This window comes from Halichoeres trimaculatus, unplaced genomic scaffold, assembly GCF_033239565.1.
Source record: "Halichoeres trimaculatus isolate MK-OKI-2021-1 unplaced genomic scaffold, fHalTri1.1 fHalTri1_scaffold_7, whole genome shotgun sequence".
Lineage (NCBI taxonomy): Eukaryota > Metazoa > Chordata > Actinopteri > Labriformes > Labridae > Halichoeres > Halichoeres trimaculatus.
This window is the reverse complement of record NW_027437185.1, coordinates 21,268,147-21,291,310: the sequence shown is the minus strand read 5'-3', so window position 1 is coordinate 21,291,310 and position 23,164 is coordinate 21,268,147. Positions and strand designations below refer to the sequence as shown.

The following is a 23,164-nucleotide window of genomic DNA, read 5'->3' as shown; positions in this document are numbered from 1 at the left end:
TATGCTTTATTTTTACTTTACTGTATTTAACTAATTTCTTGTTCCCCTCTGGATCGTTATTGCATTTCTCCTAGTTTTTTTTCTTTACACAGAGAAGAAAATAAATAGTCTAGAGTGGCAACTTGCTCAGGCCAGCCTTTCTTTTAAATTGAACAGTGGATTTTCACTCTTGAACGTAAGCGCCCGAAGAGCCACTTTGCGTTGATCTCAAACAGAGTGGACTGACAGTGAAGAGACCTTTGACCAGCTAAAATCTCACAACTGTGCGTGAATTATAAAACGTGGTCCCTACAAATCATCTCGCTACCCATTGAGCAAGAAACATTTCTTTTTTCAGACATGGTTTTCTTTAATACGAATTTGATTAGCTACAGAGGTTAATTGAAATAGGCTAATGCAACTACAGGATACAGCAAAATCAATCTGTCATTAAGTGAAAGAAGGAAGCAAGAATTTAATTGAGCCTTTCTTGATGTCAGATACTGTTTTGCTTTAGGGCCTATTGGTTTTCACTCTCCAAATGTCTCATAATTAAGTCTTATAATTAGGTCTGACAAATCAGTTGTCAGAAAAGTCTTGACCCACAGCCTACCTGTAGGACATTGCCTCCATAAGAGTCAGCGGTTTAATTCATACTGGGAGAAGTGCGAACCTGTCACTTATTTTAGCGACTGTCGACGCGTCTGATCAAAAAAGTTCATATTTAGGCCAAATGAAAATGATTTGTTTTCTCCGAGACAAGCTGAACTAATCCCCCCTGTGCAAGCGCGTGATATAATGGTGCCGTGCTGTTGGCATGCTGATGGACAGGTGGAGGTGAGAGAAGAAGATCACCTTAATCCTACTGTCAATAAAAACCAAAACCTGAGGAATGAAGAGGGGGAGAAAGACAGGCCGAGGAGCAGGCGCACACTTGTTTTCAAAAACGGAAACAGGCATAAAAACAGACACAAAACAGACGAAGAACTCTGTAATAAGGGCTAGTCTGTGTTATTTGCTTGCTGATATAGACCCGACCTGTGTTTTATTTCACAGCAGTTTACCAGAGGCCTCCAAATTTATAGACCCTGGAGTCCTTATATTACTGTCGAGAGATATTAACGTCTGAGGCAACTTATAGAGGAAACCTTACTTGACTTCATAAACATGTGGTATGTTGTTAAGCTATACAGCCTCTTTTTTATTTTAAATTTCTTTAAACGAGGCTTCTTAAATAAAATGAGACATTTTTCGCATTTTTAAACAAAGCGAAATTATGTTAATTAAATTGGCAACACCAAAATTATGGTCAGCTTTTATTTTATATAGCCTAATCAATGTTTTGATGAAGATAGTTTTATTAATATTAATATTTAGAAAACATTTTCAGGCTGAGAGATACAGAGGAGAACATGCAATTCCTGTCTTTCTGGATCATTTGTGGGTTTCGAGGTCGCCGGGTCCTCTTGGCCTGCCGTGATCCGATCCAGCACCTTATTAAAGAGAGGCCGATTAAAGATCAAACAGCCGCAGTCACATCGAGTTCATGAGGATGACGAGCGGAGGGAGACAGATATGAGTTGTGACAAGTCCCGTGGATCAGCGGCTCTGTCAAAGCTGAGCTGCGATGCGTCAATCCGGTGAATCACCAGCAGCACTGAGGAGGAGGAGGACCACGGAAGAAGGAGAAAGCGGGATGGAAAGGAGGGGAGGAAAAGGAGACCGGGTAAAGAGGTGGTGGAGGAGGAGGTACAAAAAGGCTCCGCCGTTATTCAGCCTGTCACACGGACCACACGCACCAAGTCAGCGGGCTGTCAATACATCAGCCCCTTCCTCTTTGAAATCAGTAATTTAAAATCAGCAGCAAAACTTCAGAAAGAGTTTAGACGCGGAATCACCTGCGAGCTTTCTTCATCACCTCCAGAGTTTTAGTGAGGGAGCAGAGGATATTTCACTGGCTCAACACAGGATGGAAAGTTTTCGTCTTTATTAAACGAAGGAGAGAAGAGGCATCATCATCGGGTTATTTCAATTTACCAGTGGATGAACTTTAGACACAGAGAGAGAAAGAGACAGAAGTCTGAACAGAGTCAAAGGATTTGGAGAAAATGAAAAGCCTCAGTAGAGGTAGGTGCTCTGTGATCATGTTAAACTTTTAAAGAAGTTACAAAACTTTTAATTTAAACGGTTTTGTTACTGTTTCAACCAGTAAGCATATTTGCAACTTTACTGTCATTTGTTCATTGAAAGACATTTTTTAAGTTAAGAATTTTATCACAGGTTAGAAAAGTTTTGAATGTTTCTTATGGAATATTAAGACTTGTGCTCAATTTTAGATGCGTCATAATATTTCAATTCTGCTAAAATCTGATAGATTGGAAAAAATACAATGATGACCTTTACACACTCTTGTCTATTTCATCTCTTAAAAAATAACATTGCAAGTTTTTGTGCAAAAGTGTGTTCTCAGAAATTCAAATTGAGTCCAAAGCTAATCACTTTTCATTTTGTTTTTAGAGCAGAAAAATTGTGATGGAGCAGCAATTTGATGTCGTTACACATCAGAGGCCTTTAAGGTTATCATAGGAGTAATAGCCACAGGCGAATATAAATAAATATTAATAAATACAGATGAATTAAAGAGGTTTTTCAAGTTTTTTTTTAGATTTCCAAGAGAATGCGTGAGAGGAAGCTATGATTTACACACCAGAAAAGTGGGAGAAAGTACAAAACTGTGTGTGTTTGTGTGTGTGTGAAAGAGAGGCTTGGTGCGGGCTCTTATTCGCAGTAAAAAATGACAGGGGTTGAGGGGTCAGAGGCAGCTAAAGCCCCTGTCTAGTTAGCTGTCACTGATATGAGAAAGTACATGATTCACGTTAGTCAGGGTGTGAGTGGACACACACACACTCACATTTCAGCAGACACACATGCACATACACATACACACTCTTTCCTCCCCTTGGGAAGGCCTGGTGCGGCTGCTGCTCCATGTCTAGAGTAAGAAAGAAAGAAAGACAGAAATAAAGAAAGAAAGAAAGAAAGCAAAGGTGAAAGAGAGAAAGAAGAGGAGCATTTTCTAAAGGTCTGTGTGGTGAAATGATGCGCTGCACGAAAGATCACAAAGCTCTTCTCTACTCATCCTGTCTTGGTGGTCACTTACAGACGGTTTTAAAGCCTGTCCTCCGTAAAATAGGTGTAACATTAGAAGGACAATAAACAGAGTGGAGTGCAGGAGAGACCCTGTCTGAAACTCAGATAACCAAACACTATAAAAATTAAGCTGTTAAAGAGCATGACGCACACGCATGAAAGAATACATTTAAACAGAGTCTTCTCCTTTAGATTTAATATTACAGACACTTCTATCATGTCCCCCATGGTCAGTCCCCACAGTGTGTCTGTTTTATCAAGATATGGTCCCAAGGAGTGCACATAAACAAGAGCATTCACACATTTGCACTAAAATAAGAAAACAAGCTTCTCCCTTCATTTGAACTCTCTACTTTCTGTCTCTCATGTCGTCTCCATGTTTGTCATGCTCTCTCCTGCTTGTTTGAATGCACAATCACACGCACACCGAAACACACACACATAAACATATACAGACAGGGCCTGTTATTGTAGAGATGGTTGAACTAGTATCAGTGCGTCTCAGATAAAAACCTTGGTGTGTGTAGGACCAATGAGTTAAAAGTCTTCAGCCAACAGGAGGAAACAAAAGGAGGAGAGACAGAAAGAAAGAGCAGAGGATGTGTAAAACAGGGAAAATTGAACCTTTCACATCTTATGATTCGCTCAGCGCCATCCTCAATTTTTCATGGTACATACATGGATGTCAGGAGGATGTGTAGAGGCGGGGGTTATGTGTGTGTTGGGGGTGAGAGGGAGAGGGGAACAGAGAGGTAGAGGTAGATAAAAGTAAACAGAGAGGGGGAGAGAGGAACTGGTGGCAGAGGGGTTAATGCAGTGCAGATTCCCGATTGACAGAAGTTAGCAGCACCCAGAGGGGGCGGGGGGAGGAATGATATAAAATGAGTCGGTCACGCTTTGAACAGTTACACATGCTGTTTACATTTTTCCCAAATTAACATGGCCCCTCGCTTCAGAAAAGTCTCCCCTGCACTCTCCCCTCCACCAACTCCTTTTCCTCTCTCCTTCCTTTAAATCCTCTCTCCTTCCTTTAAATCCTCTCTTCCTCCTCCTCCTCCTCCTTTCTGCCTCAGTACTTTAACACTCTGTGGTATCTCCCCTGAATCTAAAATCCAATTTCAGATTCATACAGTAGTAGTATGTAAAAATAATCTCAACTTTCAGACTTATACATTCAAAACTTAACTTCCAAAATAGCATTTCACTGAAAATAAGATGTTGATTTGCAGAAATCAGAGTCTGTATCAATGGTTAGATTACATCACTGGATTGACATAACAAATAAATCCTAACCTGTAAAGTGAAAAACTTTTTAAGTAGATTTCTTTTGAGAGAAAACTCAGTGTGAAACTCTAAAATTGGAGCTTATTACTAACTTTCATATTTCACATTCAGATGGGACACAGCAGATTAAATGAATATCTGTATCTATATCTATATCTATATCTATATCTATATCTGTACTGCCACATTTCACAGAATAAGAAAAAACAGACATATAAAACAAGATATTAAAAAGGCACAAAGTACTGTGTCAATTTTCAAAATCACAATTTCCTAAATCTCACGCTGACATCTTTGAATTCCTCTTTTTTAACAACAACAACAACAATTGTGAAACCCTTACATCACATGATTTGGTAAATAGACAGCAGAGAATATTCATGTATAAAAAACAAAAACAGAATAAGAGTATGTTTTTAATTTTGCTGTCTACAACAATGAATCACTGTTTGAAAAGTTGCCCTGCACTCAACTAACTTACTTCCCACACATCACACTCTGCTTTCTTCTTTAAATTTTGCGGCTCACTCTTGTCTGATTCTCATTTTTGGTGTTTTTATAAGAGAGAAAACGAGGTAGAAGCAGGGGGTGGTGTTAAGACGTAAATTAAAAACTGAAGGTCTGAAAAAAGTAGTGGCAAGGAGGGAGTGAAAGATGTTGCGGGCAACAAGTGGAGCCAATTAGTGAAAGGAAGAGAGGGGAGCGGTAATTAGGGAGAGAAAGGAAGGAAACTTTAAAATGGAAGTTTGACATTTCAGGATGATTTAAGGAGAGAGGGGGACAGATTAAGGGACAAAGAAATTGAAACCAAACATGGTGATAAAGCCTGGAGCGACTGGAATCCACTGATTTAAAAAAAGACAGAGATGGATTGGCTTTATAAGGTGAAGAGGAGAGACAGGCACCGGCACGAGAAGGGGAACTAAACAGAGGATGTGGAGTTTACGATGAGCAAAAATAGTTACACACAGAGATTCTTTGCATAAACACAATTTTTATTGGATTTTTTTATGAGTGTTTTCTTTTTGCCTTTGTTTTGAGGTCGTTGATGTTGTTTGGCAACCCGGATATGTGTCCAGTGCCAAGAGGATCAGTGTTAAATTCAGTCTGAACAAACTCCAGGAGAGGGAATCTCATGGGACGAGTGATGGGAAAAGAGTGTGTGTTTGTGTGCTTGAGTACACAATGCTTTGTTTATGAGTATTTATTCAGTATAAGGTCTGTGCATACATGGATCTACGCTCCACTGCACAATCTGGATGCATGTGTGTCTTTGAGTGTGTGTGTGTGTGTGTGTGTGTGTGTGTGTGTGTGTGTGTGTGTGTGTGCTGAGTTAGTGGAGGAATGCATATTTGATTGAGTACAGATTGCACATAAATCTGGCCTTTAACTGTACACAGACACACAACACCGACCCTGACCCCAGACTGTCAAACCCCTCACCCTTTTCTCACCCTCACTCACCTTACTAAAGGTCCAACGTGTGTCTTTGTTTGCTTCCTATGCTGTTTCAGCCGTCACATGTTCCTGCTCTGGGCATCCTACACAGGTGTGTTTATGCTCAGGGTAAACAGTAGGACAGATGGAGAAGTTCTCACCAGGTTGGGTGACAAGGAAATCACAACAACAACAACAACAACAACAACAACAACAACAACAACAACAACAACAACAACAACAACAACAACAACAAACCAAGCTTTGTAAGAACACAGAGGTCCTCTGTGATCAGAGAACACAGATCCTGGTGAGCCTGAAACTCAAGTCAGAGGAAACTCTTTAGCCACCAAGCAATTCGGGTCGGTTCAGTACGGTTTGGCTCAGTTTAGTACAGTTAAGCCTGGGCCCTGTTCTACGATGCAGGATTACTGCCTAGCGAGGTAGCTTTGAGGATAGGTTCTGGATTCCCTGTTCTACGACACGGGATCACTCCTCAGCGAGGCGAGTCTCCATGGCAACATACGCCAAACGGCTAACCTGCTCCGGGGTAGGTTAGGTTCCAGATTGAACTCGTGGGCTATAAAAACCCCGCCCACTGACCAATGAACTCTCACGAAAAAATGGCTTGTCTGTTCTTAGAGGATCCCGTGGACATCGGAGCACGCATTGTCCGAGGAGCACTCCAAGAGTTTTCAGGGACCGCACCGACCCACTCAATTTTTCGGAAGACCACCTTTATGAAAGGTACCTGTTTTCCAGGGAGGGGTTGGTAGTACATGACACTTTCTAAAGGTAGTTAAAGGGAATGAATAACTCTCATTGCCGTAATAAGATCTTTAATGCCAACACTTCTGTTCCATGACAATATTTTATTGCCTGTATTAAAATTGTAACAGGAATTCATGTAGGGCTCATATGGGATACATATCACACAAAAAATGTAAACACGATGAACAAATGAATAAATTCATCTAAGAAATAAATTAGGTATGTTGCATGTTACAGTAAAAGTGCATGGTGAACAGTGCTATTTCAGGATGATAATGGCACAAAAGATTTTTTTAGACTGTCAGCAATTTTCTGCCAGCACTCCTTCCGTGCTTTAGCAGCGGCGACGGTGTTGCTTTTAACGTTAATTACATGTTTCAGCTCGTCATACTTCCTCATGATCGCCTCCTGCTCCTCCTGTGTGAAGTATGCGGTCCTTCTCTCTCCGGCCTTCTCTGACGCTCCAGACTGCTCCATGTTCGCGATTGGTCAGATGCAGCGGGCTCCGCCTTATATGCGTGCACACGCTCATTGCCTAGCTGGATCCACTTATGAGGTTGATAACCAGCGTCGTAAAACCGTATAGCGAGACCGCCAGCTACCGCGCACAGTTCAGCGAGGTAGCTCCAAGGCTATCTCGCTAGGCTGAACTTGCTTCGTAGAACAGGGCCCTGATGCCATTTGGGTTTCCACAGCAAAATTGTGCCCTCTCGTGGTGGGCGGCGTGTTAGCTGGATGCCGGAAGCCGCAGCTGTTAAACAATAGCGAGACACTGTAACAGCACCACACAGTTTAACCCGCTAATAAATCCAATGAAGAAGAAAAACACGACACAGTAAACAAAGAGCACAGATGGAAGACACGCAGCGTTTCGTCCTCTCTGTGATTGGCATGTAGCTCTTTGATACAAAGTGCAATCAAGCTTTGTTTCAGAGAAGGCTGTGTGCCACCAGGAGAAATGTAGCCGCTGTGGGGGTGAGTGACGATTCCTTTGACCAATCAACGGTCAGCACCCATACGGAAGGGTCCCAAAAAAGTAGGCCGGCTCGTCCTGGTGTTGGGGGATCTGTCCCTGGATAGATCAGTGGAAATGCCACAAAGTGCGCGCCGTACCGAGACGAACCGAACCAGTCTGCTTGGTGGAAACGCGGCTTTTGAGAAAATTTTTGAAATAAGTCTTCCAATATTCCTCACCTCAGATTCCTTGTCAGTCATCCAAAGATATCCTTCATCAAATAACTCAAGTTACTGGCCGATCAGATATCCAGGTGGGCGTTCACGTAAGTAAAATTATGTAACTAGTTAACATTGTCAACAAAGAACAAGGCGGTCTTGGGCTAAATCTACTTTGCTTTTTTTATGTACATGCAGCAGTTTAGAAATAATAATGAGTGTGACGTGATTTGGTTCCACAGTTAGACCTTTTGTCCCCTGAATCAGCCTAAATATTGCTTCATCGTGTTAAAGTTTAACGATGTATCTGCGACTAAAACTATGCAACTTTAGTCATCAATTCAAAGTTGAGGTGGAAATGACAAACATCTCATTTAGGCTGGATTTACAACATCTTCCTCATACTGACGTTTCCTTTCTGCTTAAGACATCTTTCAAGTGGTTTAAGCAATGAAGGGCAACCTCTTTTGGCACTGGAGCTTGCTTTCCCTGGACCAGACTGTAGGGGTTAACTTACACTTGGTTTCCCACAATACCAAATTCTGTTTTAGTGCTTGTTTGAAACCTCAAATGGTGGTATATGTTGGGAAAGATGAAATATTAGTCCTCCAGGACTGGAAGCGGTACATCGCCCACAAACACTGGGTCACTGGTTTACCAAAATACAGTCTGTAGTGTAAAATATCAAGAGTGTTATGAGATTCTTCTTGCGCCTGAGCACAATCTGAATTCAACTGAACCACTGAATTCAACTTTGAACCCTGACTCTGTGATAATATCTGACTCAGAAGTGTATCTCAGAGGCTCTGGAGCCCAGGCTTGGCGCCCAGCTCTGCATTTGCAGATGGCAGCCAGACCCTGGAGTGCCACATCTGACTTTACATGAGTGAACGAACCGTGGATAAAAATATGATCTGCTGTGAAAAATGTAACCCCCTCTGTGTGTGCATGTGTAACCCTAATAGGTCTGTGTGCCAAAATGTACAGAGTCCCACACACATAAGTGCACAGAGGCAGGTCATGGTCGGCCAGCGTAGGGAACCCCTGTGTTGCTGTAATGCAATCCTCCCACGGAGAATGTTCTGGTTTCAGCCCTGCCCTGCGGAGTGTGCTCCCACTGCCAGGTACACAGACACAGCCCCAAGCCTGCAGGGCTCCCCTTGAAGTTTGTCTGTACGCCGACAGCAGCGCAGTTACTTCAGTGCATTATTATATAACAAGAAGACAGCTCTGGATTGGAATTATCTCAGTGCATTAGTGCAAAAGAGCAGTTTGTTTTAAAGCCACGATGCAGGATGCTTTGAGACATGTCAGCACTCAATCAAAACAACAGGAGACTTTCACGTCTGGCAATCATCTCCAACATGTGGCTGCAGACGAAAGGAAACAGTTTGAGTTGATTTTTGCCAAAGGAGACTTTTCTCTCTTTCCCTCCCTTTCTTTTTTTGTACCTGTTTATTCCTCCTTATTCCCCTTTTTTACACACAGCCCTCTCCCTTCAGGGCTGTTTACTCTTGGAGTCAACAAAGTTGCGTTGATTGCAGGCTGTTTTGATGCTAATGGAGGATGTTCGGAGGGAGGAGCCCCGTGGCTTGATGAGCTCCAAATGTTCAGGCGTCGCTGAAAGATGCTTATTGCTTCTGACAGGTGATGAGGCTTTTGCGGTGGAGTAGATCGGAGTAGGCTTGGCTGACGGGGGCAGTCCTAGTTGACTGATTTCAAGGTGTGTGTGGGAGCGTGTGGGAGCTACCCGTGCCAAACCGCTGCGTTTAAGATAATAGTGTGAGGGTAAGCTTTGATGGAGCCGACAGCACAAGGCCAACAGATAGTGGAGGAGTTACAGGTGAAGAAAGAGGCAGTTAAGGGGAGTTGTTTGTCCATGTCACTCACACTCACACACACGCCACCCCGGATTACTATTTTTATTCCTGTTTTAATTTGAAACTGCCAGTTTCCTGATCTGTCAGTCAGTCTCTCAGCACAATCTGACTCATAAAATCACCCTTTCTTTCCTCCAGGGATCTTGACACGCTGTAGTATGACAGCAACTTGTCATTTTCTAAATGTGCGTCAAAATTAAAGGGGTCCACATCCCTTTGGAGCTTTTTTGATGACCTGTTTTCTTTTTGATCTTCACATGCTTTGGTAATGGCACAGAGAAAGAAAAAAAATCTTAAAATTACATCACAGTTTTTCCACATTTCTCATCTGGTCACCATGTCTTTCATACTGCAACTCAAACAAACTCTTATTCTAAGTTGTAAAGCACAGACATGCCTCCTGTGTTGTGTTGTGTAAAGTGTATAACTTCATTATGTTGCTACCTTACCCAAGTTAGCCGTGTATACAGTATGCAAGAAATGTAAGCAGTTGACTCAGAAGAAAAAAAAGGTGTTGAATGTAAGTCAGAGCTTGTTTTCTTTTCAACTGAAAACATGTTGAAGGTAAAAGTTTAGCAGACGCTGAAGAGCTCTGCTTTAATTTGCTCTCCTCCTGTGGGGCTGTCGCTGTAGGTAAAAGAATGTAAAAGAAAAATGCTGCAATAGAGGGAAAGTAGGGAGCTAATCGGGGTTAATTGGCTGCTGTTATTTTGACCTGAGGCAGTTAAGAGATAAGAGTGTCAAGACGAGGAGGGAGGGAAGAAAAGCGGGGGAAGAACGGTATGCTGAAGGAGAAAGGAAAGTCTGAGTGCTGTGCGACCTGTTCGAAAGGATTTAAGAAAGATGAAGCAACGAGAGGCCAGAGATGAGTCAGACAAAGACAGCGAAAGAGAGGAAGCTGTCAGGGTGATACGTATCGTGTAAGTCATATCTCACACCTGTTGAACAGCAGCATGCCTCACCTGTAATTACAAGCATGAATCACCCCTTCCTACCGTGGGTGTCAGGAGGATGGGAAGATGGAAATGAGTGATAGAGAGCAGGGAAGTCAGAAGAAGAAGAAAAGTTGCGAGAAATAAAAAGCAGTGAGGAGATACAAAGCACAAAGAGGACGAACATGAAGTCCCTTAATACCGAAAAACCACCTCTCAGCTCCAATTTTCTCTGTTTGAAACCAGAGACAGGAGCACTAAAAGGTTCACAGTCTCACAGCCCTCTCCACTCTCTGCACAGTCACACACACTCACACAAAATCTTTGTATACCCTCAGAGCTATGTGACATTAATCTACATCTATAATAACGGCTCCAAACACTCACACACTAACACCCACACAAACACTGAGAAACCTAAACAACAAGTCCACACACAGCTGATACAAACACATTCATGTTTGTGATTGTAAAGAGAGCCACATGTCTTTGTTTTTGGGATATCAGTCAGAAATCATGTGTGTGTGTGTGTGTGTGTGTGTGTGTGTGTGTGTGTGTGTGTGTGTGTGTGTGTGTGTGTGTGTGTGTGAGAGAGAGAGAGAAAGAGTGTGTAAGTGATTATTTGCCTGACAGGCTGGTGCACTGAACATATGAGCTATTTGTCTGAATGTCTGAGGTCATTAAAAGAGGCTTTATCCAAAGCCAGAGTAAACCTCCGACAGCCAGAAACAACTAAGATTGGAAATGGAAAGAGTTTTATTGGCGGTGTTAGATGAAACCATCACTATAGAGACAAAGAAATAAACCAGAATAACGTCAAAATATCTGTAATCTGTGAGATAGTGCAGTGTAGCTAATCTTGCTGCTGGAGGTGTTTGTTCAGCTCAAAAACTCTCAGATTCTTTTAAATCCAATTCCCGAGCTCAGTAATCTGAAAATGTCTGCGATAATAACGGCAGAGATAAGTTACAGCTCACTGTTTTGAATCTAAACACCTCTGGAGAGTGTGTTCATTATCACCTGGACACCCATGAAGTGCTGTAGGTGTTATATCAGTAACATCACACAATGCTGTCTGAGATTTAATCACACTTTTGTATTTCTTAATTTTTTCTGCAGTGTATCAACAAACGCTCGTCTTGCTGTTAGCAGCTGCGGTGGCATCAGCCCTGGACTCTTCACACAGCCTGGCCAGCGAGAGGAGTTCAATAGAAAGCACGTACGAGCTCACCAAATACCTGGAGTATCAGCTGAAGGAAATCAAGGACATTTATGTGAGTTGTTGTGCTCTGTTTGATTTCTTATTCTGTGTTGAACTAACTCTGTGTAAACCTGAATAAACATAACTGTCATACATGGAATAAATGTGAAAAGAAGCCATGAATGGGTGTTTTTTTAGGATATCCTAAAGAGAAACAATGCTGCAGAAGTTTCCATGAGAGCAGCTGTAACTGTTACTTTCATTTTAAGGCTGTATCCCGGATAGGGATGGCTACCTTTTACATTTGAAACAATATGGTACCTGGAAATCAGTATCTGTACGCAACAGCAACAATTTTCAGTACTTTTGTGTGTGTTCATGGGGTAATAAATATTAATTTGCTTGATAATAAAATCTCAAAGTTTTCTAATTTAACATATTTATTTCTCAGGATATAAACCTGCAATGCGGTGTTCACTTCCAGTATAAAAAAAGGCCTACTCTTCCTCTGCCTCACAGTCACAAGGATGTGTTTAGTTAAAAAACATGGCACTGTTTGATTTTACGTGAATCAGTACTCGGTACCACAGACATAATTCGGCTGGTACCTATTAAAGCACCCAATGTGGGACCCATCCCTAATCCCTGATAGTTTAAAAGTAATGTGACAATGAGCATGAGTAACCTATAAAGCATTATTACCTGAATCTGCAGCTCCTCTTAAGTGAGCTTCATTTATCCGCTGGTTGTTTAGCTGAGGGGCATGCAACTTTATTGTTTTGGCTTCCTCTCCCTGTCGTCATTATTTTCAGCTGCAGCTGTTTTCAGTGAAAGCTCTGAACAACAACACACAGTACTGCAAGCAGGACTCCCAAAAGGTGTTTTTCCTTTACGGCAAACTAACAAATTCATATCACCCTCTAACAAGGTGCTACTGCTCTGCTTTGTTTTCACAACTTTTCACTTCATTCAAATGAAACCAGCCTTTTCAAAGTCTGGCAGTAAGTTAGCTGAAGTGCCAGAAGTTGGTTTGCTTGTGAGGCACAAAGGTGAAGTTGTTAGCTGGGCTTCACCTCGCTTTCCTGTCTATAGGTTGGTAAATCGCGTGAGGATTATTTGAATAAAGAACAAAGATTGGATAATATGTTGATGTAGTCTCTGTGACGTCACCTGTTTGTTTCTGTACAGGAGTTTTGAAGCCCATTAGCAGCTGAGCTTGACTCAGCTTCGTTCGAGTTTGGACACATTTTTTGCTTTGATCCTCTGAACTCAAAGACGTACACTTTTATCGTGTATTTAGGGATGGGAATAGACATGACTGGATCTTACTTTCATTTCAGAAAAACTGGTTCAGCTGCTCTTTGGTTTCATAAATGTTTGTGGAAAATGTTATGCTAAATGATGGCCTGAGCAATGACGTGAATGATAAAACGCAAATCTCATCTTCCTCATTTTTATTCCTTTCCTTCAGCTCACCTACCTTGGCCCTCCATTCAACGAGAAAGACTTCTCCCCTCCCCGGCCGAACAGCACAGCTCTGTCATTGCCCAGTGCCGCCACCCGCCTGGAGCTGTGGCACGGCCTGGAGAACCAGGCCCGGCTCGCCCAGAACCAGAGAGCTTACTCTGTACTGCTGGCTGCAGTCAGAGAGCTGGCCCGCTCCACCCTCTGCCCCTCCCTCAAGACCTCCCTGCTGCACTTCTGCACAGGTCTGGATGGGCTGCTGGGCTCCATATCAGCACTGATGACCACCCTCGGCTACTCGCTTCCTCCAACGTCTATGAACATGAGAGGGAACAGCGGTGACTTGTACCAGTACCCTCAGAGGGGGATAGGTCGCATTGGACCAGCTCCTTTGATGAGTCAGAGCCTCTACAGGTCTAAAAGTGGGTCAAGGACCGAGTCTGGGCGCAACAGTAGAAGAAGAAGTGGAACAAGGGTGGTCAGAGGGGAGAGGGAGGATACGATGGAAAAGAGGAGAGGGAAAGAGGGGAGGAGAGCATCAGCTGAAGGAAGAAGTGTCAGATCGAGAGGGAAGGAAAGAGGGGGTAGAGGAAAGAGGGAAGAGCCCCAGAGCGAGAGATGGACTGATGAGAGAGTTGGTGAGAAGGAAGAAGAAGAGCTTGGGCAAGGAGGAGAAGTGGAGAGATGGGACACAAGGAGAAGGCTGTTGAGTTTCAATGAAGATGGAGAGGAGCAAGATGGAAAGGCAGAATTTTTTTTTACTGGTACAGAAATCTCCGGCTCCTTTAAAAGAACGGCTGTCCAAGTAAACAACAACAACAACAACAACCAGTACAGCTACAGCTTGAACTCACATCATCCATACACAGTCAGAAAAGAAGATGGATTTATTGTGGAAAAAATGAGCAAGTCACTGATTGAAGACAGGAGGCACAGAGATGTGGAAGTCACCTACTTGTCCCATGGTCACCGTCGGCCTCCTCGCTCCCTCATCTCCCCCACGCTCCAACCTCCGCTGTCCACCCTGTCCCTCCTCTACCAGTTCAGAGCAGGCGAGGAGCACACACTCCTATCTCAACCTGTACCCTTATCTTTACAAAGGGGCACCTCACTCCTATCGCCTCCTCTGACTCCGCTCCTGTCCTCTGCATCTTCCTCTTCGCTACTATCCGTGCGACCAACCATGAACGACTTTGCCAGAAAGGTGGAGGGATTTTGGATTTTGCGAGAGCTACAGAGTTGGTTGTGGCGATCAGCAAAAGACTTTAACCGTCTAAAGAAAAGACTTCGAGGCTGAGACTCTGACAGCAAATGTACTCAAAGAGAGTATATTTTTAATTCATTGTGAACTCAGTTGACCATATTCACACAGCTGCCATTTTCCTTTGACATCATACTTCTGGTGAGAAGCTTGAACACGACAGTGGAGTACTTCTGTGTTCAACTTTGAGTCTTACGGGGTACAGGTAAAGATATTTTACAATTCAGTATCCTTGAACAGAGTTAAGGATTGATCAACTAGAAAAAAAATGGGCCTCATTCACTAATTCAACAATGTTTTTACTTTGTGAATAAAACAAGTGTGAACACAAACTCGCCATTGGGTTCATGACACGTAGATACCATTGACAGACTCATCAACAAAAATGTTAAATTTAAATTGGTTCATTGTTATATTGTAAAATGTTAACTCATTATTCAATTAAGAATTAACATTTAAAATATGATAAGGGTGACAATGGGTCAATTTCATGTGTATACAATACAATACATTTAGTCAAATCACAATTTATTATTAAATTCTATTAAAGGAATTATTTTTAATCTGAAAGTGCTTTAAATATGTCGTAGATGTAGTTAAAAAAGTATGTTTACTTTCTCTGAGAGAGTTGTTCATCATCATCATTCTATTTGTACGTATGGTCTGAGAAAGTTATGTCTGTTCACAGTTTAAGCACCTTTGTGCGTACACACTATTAGTGAATGAGGCCCAGTGTGAGGATTTTTGGAGGGAAATCAACCAGATTTCATGTTAAATCAACTTAATTGATAACCTGTTAAGTACCACAAGACAACCACTTGAAGCCAACCAATATCTTGAATAACCATTAGCCAGAAAGTTCTGATAGCTGTATATATATATTCTTAGCTATATATAGCTAAGAATTTCTTTCCTAGCTAACATAATGTTAGCAGAGAGGAGACCAAGCGGCAACCTCTGGTCTAAGCATATGAGACAATGCAGAAGTGCTAAAATCTGCTGTTTTTCAAATGTTCACTTGAGGCTGGCTCCGGAAGTACCGGAAGTCACACACACACACACCAAGCCAAAAAAAAAGCCATTTTCAAAGCAGAAATTAACCTATTTGTGGCTTGTTTCAAAAAACATCTCCTGTCTGAGTGGCTTATTTTACTACCAGCTCCCACTGTACGGGGGTGATTTTTTTAAAACTCGGCTGTTCAGAGAATAATAAGATCGCAAGCTCGCCCAATAAGAGGCACAGCTGAGGGTCACGTGATCAACAAGCGCTCTATAGCTGTAGGCTTAGCCCTTGCCACTACCAATATGGCCACAATAGCCGATATGCTTCATTTTCCATTTCAGAAACAGACGGGTGACGTCAGGGAGACTATGTCCATGTTTTATACAGTCTATGGAGAAGACTGAAAGTATTGAAGTAAGCAGATGTTGGAGTATGTTTTTTATCCTGAAGTGTGGTCTGATTTCTCTCTAGATTTTCCAAATCATTAGTCTTTTCCTTTTATCATTATCAAAAAAACAGTGATTACTATACAGGAGCTACAAACTGAGGTTACAGGCACAGTGTACCAGGATTTGAACCACTCATCCTGAGTATGACATTGGAAAATGGCCACTGTGACAATGAGGTGAATAGAGACAAATTCAGAGTTTTAAAGACAAAAGCACATGGACACATTCATGGTCAACACTTTCATTCATACTCTACTGGAATACGTGAATGAGGGACAAATTGGCAGGTCACCAGAAGCACTAATGGAATATAACACACACAGTGATGCACATAGCAGCTCATTCAGTGAGACACTGAGACTGGGACGAGTTACCGGACTTCACGGCTCATAGATCAACAGAAATACCACTGTAGGTGGTTAGACACACACACACACACACACACACACACACACACACACACACACACACACACACACACACACACACACACACACACACACACACACACACACACACACCATGGACACACATGAGGGGTCAGACTGAGTGACAGCCAGCAAGAGGGACAGTGCATCCATTGAATGAAAGCTGATTCAGTGACCCCAGATGTGTGAATCAGCAAACATTCATTTTCTCTAAAGGAAGGGTAGAAAATGTCTGAACTGGCAAAAGACAAAAGATGTGGGGGAAATAGCCAGAGGGATGAGGTCGAGGAGAGGAAGAGGAAAGAAAAGAAGAGGAAGACGAGGAGGAGGAGGAGGCGTGAGTCAGGGGATGAGCGCAGGGGATAACGGGCAGAGGGGTACTGCTGAGTAATGAGAAGTTGGCTGGTCGGTTACGGTAACTCAGAAACAACAGCACTATACATACAGATGCTCAAACACACACACACACACACACACACACACACACACACACACACACACACACACACACACACACACACACACACGCTTATGGCCTCTAACAAACTGTGTTTTCCTTTTCCATAATCTCACTGCACAGCCAGGCATATTTTTGAGCCATCGATTATATTTTGGAGAAACAGTTTCCCTGCTCTGATCTGAAAATTAAAAAAAACACCAGATGTGAACATGCCTTTAGAGATCACACTCACAATCAGAGTGCACTGTGTGCGAGGAAGCAAATGTGAAGATGGACCCATCAGACAATTAGCAAAGCTTAGCATTAAGACTGTGAACAAGGTCCCTGACAGACCGTTTCTGTCCAGAGGTGACATAATATGTGAGCCTGAAATCTCAGCTCACATATTTACAAAGGGTGTCTGGGTTTTGGCCAACAAGTGCTTATCAGTATTAACTAATCCCATTCACACAGCTGTTGGAGCCCCTTTTCAAAGTTCAGCATCATGCCTGAGGACATTTAGCCATGCGTACAGCACAACTTGGGATTGAACCTCAAACCTTCTTATTACTCCTTAACCACTGATCCACAGCCGCCATGTCCTGATGGTGAGTTAAAGAGAAACCAAACACCAAACTTCAGAGATAAATCCCACATTTTCATAGGAGGAGGTTTGGATTAGTTTGATTACTCCATACACATAATTTATTTACTGAGAATGACAATAAACAGATGCTGTCCTGGGGCTGGTTCAAGTGGGAGAAAGTAACCAGAGTCACTCCAGGTTTGGCAACAAGTCAGATCCAAAACGGACAAGTATTGCCAACAGCTTTTTGCTGTTTTCAGTTTTAATGCTAAGCTTAATTTAACACCACTGGCTCCATAATAAATTACACATATGGGTTAAAGATTTGTATCAGACCTTGGCTTTATCTCATAGAGAATGAGATAAACAGATAAACTTTCTTCATGTTGTCTTTTTAACTCTTAGAAATCAGACTGTCTTCTCTTTGGTAATTTACTGATTGCTTTATTTCTTTTTTAGAGTAAAACTGTTGTTCTATATTTTTAATGTGCCTCGGACGATGTGGCAACGGGTTCTGGATCATATCACTAAAATATTTATTGAACAAGATGATTATTTATTTTTCTCCAGTGTGAAAATGTTGTATAGTAACTCATGAGAGAATAAATACTTGCTTTTGTACAGAGCTTGGTGTTATTGGTCATTTGGGAGCCCGCTGGGAGGGGGACTAACAACAGAGATGCATATGGGATTTTTGTCTGTAATGGTTTTAGTTTTATAGGGATGGTTTCGGGTGATTGGCACAAGGGGAGAGGAGTTTGGGGTCGGGCGTTTTCTGGAAAACAAAGGCTGGCTCACATTCATGACAAAAAAATAGAGCGGGACAGAGGCGGGGTATGAGAGAGTTTTTATTTGTCTGTCCTGGGTGAAAATTTACGATCTCTTTCTTGCCTTTCATCTTTCTGTCTTCCCTCCTCCCGCTTTCTTTTCTTTCTCTACACATCACACTATCTCACGAAGCTCCTCTTCCCCCCTGAAACATCCGTCTGACCTGCGACAGTGAGGGATTTACATGAGCACAAACAGGCGCAGGTAAAAACACACCCCTTGTAATCCCACCAACAACCCTTCCTTCTCTTGTGTCTGTTTGAATGTTGTAGCTTTTCTTTTTTATGTCACTGCCTCTGCACTTCTACTGTTTTGTGCAAAGTCCTTTGCCTTCTTTGCTTGCTCTTTTATCATCCTCTCACCTGTCGCCTGTTGTCTTTCTTTTATGTTTTGCTTTATTGCTCTTTATGGCCTTTTTTTCCCACATGTAAGCGGCTCTGTGGCTCCCTCTCGCCTTAGGCCAGATATTAAAGGATCAATGGGAATGTCCTCTGAGGTACACACCTGCTCTCAATGACACACACACTCTCTCTCACAGACACACACACGCATTGTAGCTGCACAAACCTGGACTGAACAAGTGCACACATGATTCTTCAAAGCAGCATTAGCCAAAGAGGAAGTGACTTACAGGGAGGGTCTATGATGTCGTCACTCACACATTGTCACACTCCCTCATAACTGGGGGTAAGGGTCAACACTGACACAGGCATGAGACATTCGTAAAAACACACACATCAACTCACACATTCAGACACAAACAGACATATAATCTCATTCACAAAAGGCTGTGTATGATTGTATACTCATAAGCATCGATTGAAGGGGCGACAAAGTCAACAAAGGCACCCTTGTATGGCCTCAGTGTGTGTATGTGTGTGTACTGTTTCCCGTGTGTGGGCTTGAGAGTGCAGCACGTGTGTGAATCATTATATGTATGTGTCAGATACAGACTGTTGGAATGAGGCTTGTCATGCATAGCTATCTAACAGCCATCACTCACTGTTTTCTTTCTCTCTGTCTGTCAGCTGAGCAGAGACAAATTGCTGTAACTAATACGCAACAGGATCACTGAGCCCCGCGCTGTATGACTCAGCTGCCAAGTCATCCACTCCTGACAGATACTGTGAGTGACAAGGCATCAACATTACAGGCCTGTCCGTCTGATTGGAAGGATGTGATGTAAGACTTATGGCCTACAGAGGAGCTGATGTACGGGCCAGCTTGTTAAAGAGCTTTTATTTGCACTATAAGAGCAACTCTTCTGTTTCCTTTTGGGTTCCTCACTCCACACTTCAACTCCTTTTAGTGATGAAATAAAAAGATCTTTGGAAATTCCCCTTGTGGAGGTCAAGTGATACAGTGTCTTGTTTTATCACTTATTGAATGATGTGATGTAGTGTTTAGACGGGCTTTGGGGATCAGCTCGAGATTGAATTAAAATATGAACCTTTTTAAATGTTTTAACTCTGCATTAACAACGTGGGACACCAAGTAGCTTTTAGAAATAGTCATTGTCGAGATGAGGCAACTTATACATGAATGTATGTATGTATGTATGTATGTATGTATGTATGTATGTATGTATGTATGTATGTATGTATGTATGTATGTATGTTTGTATGTATAAATGTATGTATGTATGTATGTATGTATGTATGTATGTATGTATGTATGTATGTATGTATGTATGTATGTTTGTATGTATGTATGTATGTATGTATGTATGTTTGTATGTATGCATGTATGTATGCGTACATACGTATGTATGTATGTATGTTTGTATGTTTGTATGTTTGTATGTATGCATGTGTGTTTGTCTGTATGTATGAGTGTGTGTGTGTGTGTATGTATGAATGTATGTATGTATGTATGTATGTGTGTGTGTGTGTGTGTGTGTGTGTGTGTTTATATACTTTAATATATATATATATATATATATATATATATATATATATATATATATATATATATATATATATATATATATATATATATATATATATGTCACATGTTGTACCCGATATGTTCATTGATTTTTACACTGAACGGGGTATGTGTCATCATATCTAAATGACATGTTTTTTATACTTCATATTCCACTCTTTGCACATTTAAAGTGGTTTCTCAGCAGGTTTGTTTTTCTCACTCTATTGCTGTTATAGTTTTACACATATGTTTTGATTCAAGTAAAATTAACCCTTTTTCTTAACAACAACAAAGCTCTGAGAATAAGAATAAACATTAACATTCATCAATAAGCTTTGCCACAGAGGAAATCATTTACTGTCTGAGGTTGTGTTTGATTACTGTAGTTTTAAGTCAGTGTTATTTTACTCTTGACCATCAGGACCCATTTCCAGAAGGTATGCATACCTCGGATGCATTGTTGAGCTGTTCTTCAGATTTTCTTTCCTCCTTGTCTGCTTTTCTCTGTCATATCTGCTCTAATTCTGTTTTGTCACACTCTTTTTTTCCCACTCTCTCTGTCCAGCCACATGCCAGCCTTTCGAACTGCTTGAGCAGCCATTTTGTGTCACTTCATGTCAATTTTGCTTCATTTTCCCTCCACATAAAAACTCCACGTCCCCCTTTTCTCTGCTACAATCAGACCCTTTCACGCTTCCCTCAAATTCCCTTTGGCCACCCCCGCGTTCGCTCTCTCCCTCTTTTTCCATCTGTCTATCTCCTTTGCTCTTCTTCCCTCTGTCTCCTCGTCCTTCTCCCTCTCTGTTCTGCTCACCTGCAGCACATAAAAATTCCTCCTCTTTTTCTCTGGAGGATTGTTCAGTCGCTTAAGGATTTACTGCATTCCTCTATGTTTTCTCTCCCTCTCTCTGTCCGTGTATGTCTCCCCTTGTTTCTATCCGTTTTGGCAGAACTACACAGTGTTTGATTCAGGCGATCTTCTCCTTTGTCTTTTTAACACGTTTATATCCCCTCTGTGTTTTCTTTCACCATCCCTCCCTGTCATTACAAAAACACACACTAATCCTTCATCTGTCGTTTCCATGACCCAACCCTGATTCCATTTTTTTCTCACTCCATAGCACCCACTTTACCTGCCTCACCTGGCCTCTCCCTCCTGCTGGGTTCCTGCCATGAGTTGGAACATCCCGCCTCCTCTTTCTTAGCTGGAGGGCGCAGGGTTGGGCCGCAGCTCCTCGACACTGTTGTTGGGTTGGTGGGGGTGGAGGTGGAGGGGTTAGGGCCCGGGGCCTTGATGAGGTTGATTTATGAGTTAATCAATCGGTCGTCCGTGTGAGTGAGCAAAACCGCAGAGGTGTGTGAGCCCTTTCATGTCGATGTCTGTGCTTGTTGACTTAGTCCCGAGGAAAACACTGCGAGCTGTCATCCTCTGTGTTGCTCAGCTGCTCGACATGTTTTCAGAAGTAATTAGGGAGAAAATGGGTGTTCATTCATCTGATGGTTGAATGGCTTCTGTGTGTGGATGTTGAGTGTAATTGTGTGGGTATGAAGGCCCTGCAGAAGACTAAACCCACCATGAAAATTAATTACTCTTCCCTAATGCAGGTAAGGTAAGTTTTTACCAAACTCACAGAAAAGAGCCTTGATTTAAGTCAACTTCTTCCTCTTTTTGTCAGAAAAATTTCTCAAACATCACTTACCCACACTTTTAACCCCCAAAACCAATAGAAGTTCATTAAGAACAGAAGCCCTGAGTGGATGTGCTATACATTTTACCTACTTAATTTTCTTGTGACAGGCACTTATCTTTTTAGCCACCAGTTGAATCTCAGCTCTGTATCAGAAGGCCACAGTAAAAACAGTGAGTATTTAATTTGAATGTTTTGTGAAAGAAGTCAAACTAGAAGGAGATTATAGTCGTAATAAGGGTAGCATGGGGATGCAGTGGTCAATGCTGTTCATGTCCCACAGCAAGATGATTTCTAATTTGATTCCCTTTCTGGGCAGGAGCTTCCTCATCAGGTCAACTGGTCTCTCTGGACTGAGTGTGTGTTTGAATGGTTGTATGTCTCTGCATGTTAGCCCTGTGATAGGCTAGTGACCTGTCCAGGTACACCACTTGTATTTTTGTATTGTTGTTTATCTGTGTGTCTTGTCTGGACTGCTGAGTTCCTGCCTGCAAACCAAATTTACCGCAAGGTATAAATACAGAAACCTTTGACATTTGACCCTTCAGAAGGATAGCTAGGATAGGCTACAGACTTCTGTGACCCCAAAAGAGGAAGTGGTAAAGATAAAGGATGGTTAGATGGATGGATGGATGGATGGATGGATGGATGGATTGATGGATGGATGGATGGATGGATGGATGGATGGATGGATGGATGGATGGATGGATGGATGATGGATAGATGGATGGATAGATGGATGGATGGATGGAAGTCTTACTTGGAGGCTAAAGTGAATCTCTTGAAGCGAATCATCAGCCAGCCTCCTGCTTCAAAATACGGGACATGGATCATCTTGTGAATTAAACTCAACACCTGAGGATGAACAGTAGTTGACGAAGTGAGTACAAGCTGCCTGTTTGCTTTTCTTCATCACACACTTGGTTTGTTGCACAGTTGATTCACTATCTTAATACTTGCAACCAGTGTTGGGTGTAACGTGTTACAAAGTAACGCGTTACAGTAACGTGACAACTTTTTTGGGTAAAAAGTAGTGTAACGTGTTACAAGAAACTATGGTAACAAAACGTAGTTCCTTTTTCAGTTGGGCACAACGTTATTTTTCCTAGGGACTGATCTGACAGCGACACTGCCTCAGCTGTGCGCATGCGCCATAGTTGGGGACTCTAATTCCACACTGAGGCTGGTACTTGCAATAGCATGCAGAGAGCAGTCAGTCCTCATGGCATTGTTTTTCTTGTCAAGTGCTCTATTGCATTTTTCAAAATAAAAAAGCACAAAA

The 23,164-nt window shown here is 42.1% G+C and overlaps 1 protein-coding gene across 1 annotated transcript; it reads left to right on the top strand.

Annotated features, from left to right (window-relative positions):
- Positions 1–8,851: 8,851 nt before the first annotated feature.
- clcf1 (cardiotrophin-like cytokine factor 1) lies at positions 8,852–14,568 on the top strand. The gene is made up of 4 exons (XM_074673653.1): positions 8,852–8,918; positions 11,726–11,880; positions 13,279–14,353; positions 14,435–14,568. Exons 1-4 carry the CDS (start codon positions 8,852–8,854, stop codon positions 14,566–14,568), a joined length of 1,431 nt encoding a protein of 476 aa, XP_074529754.1.
- Positions 14,569–23,164: the final 8,596 nt, after the last annotated feature.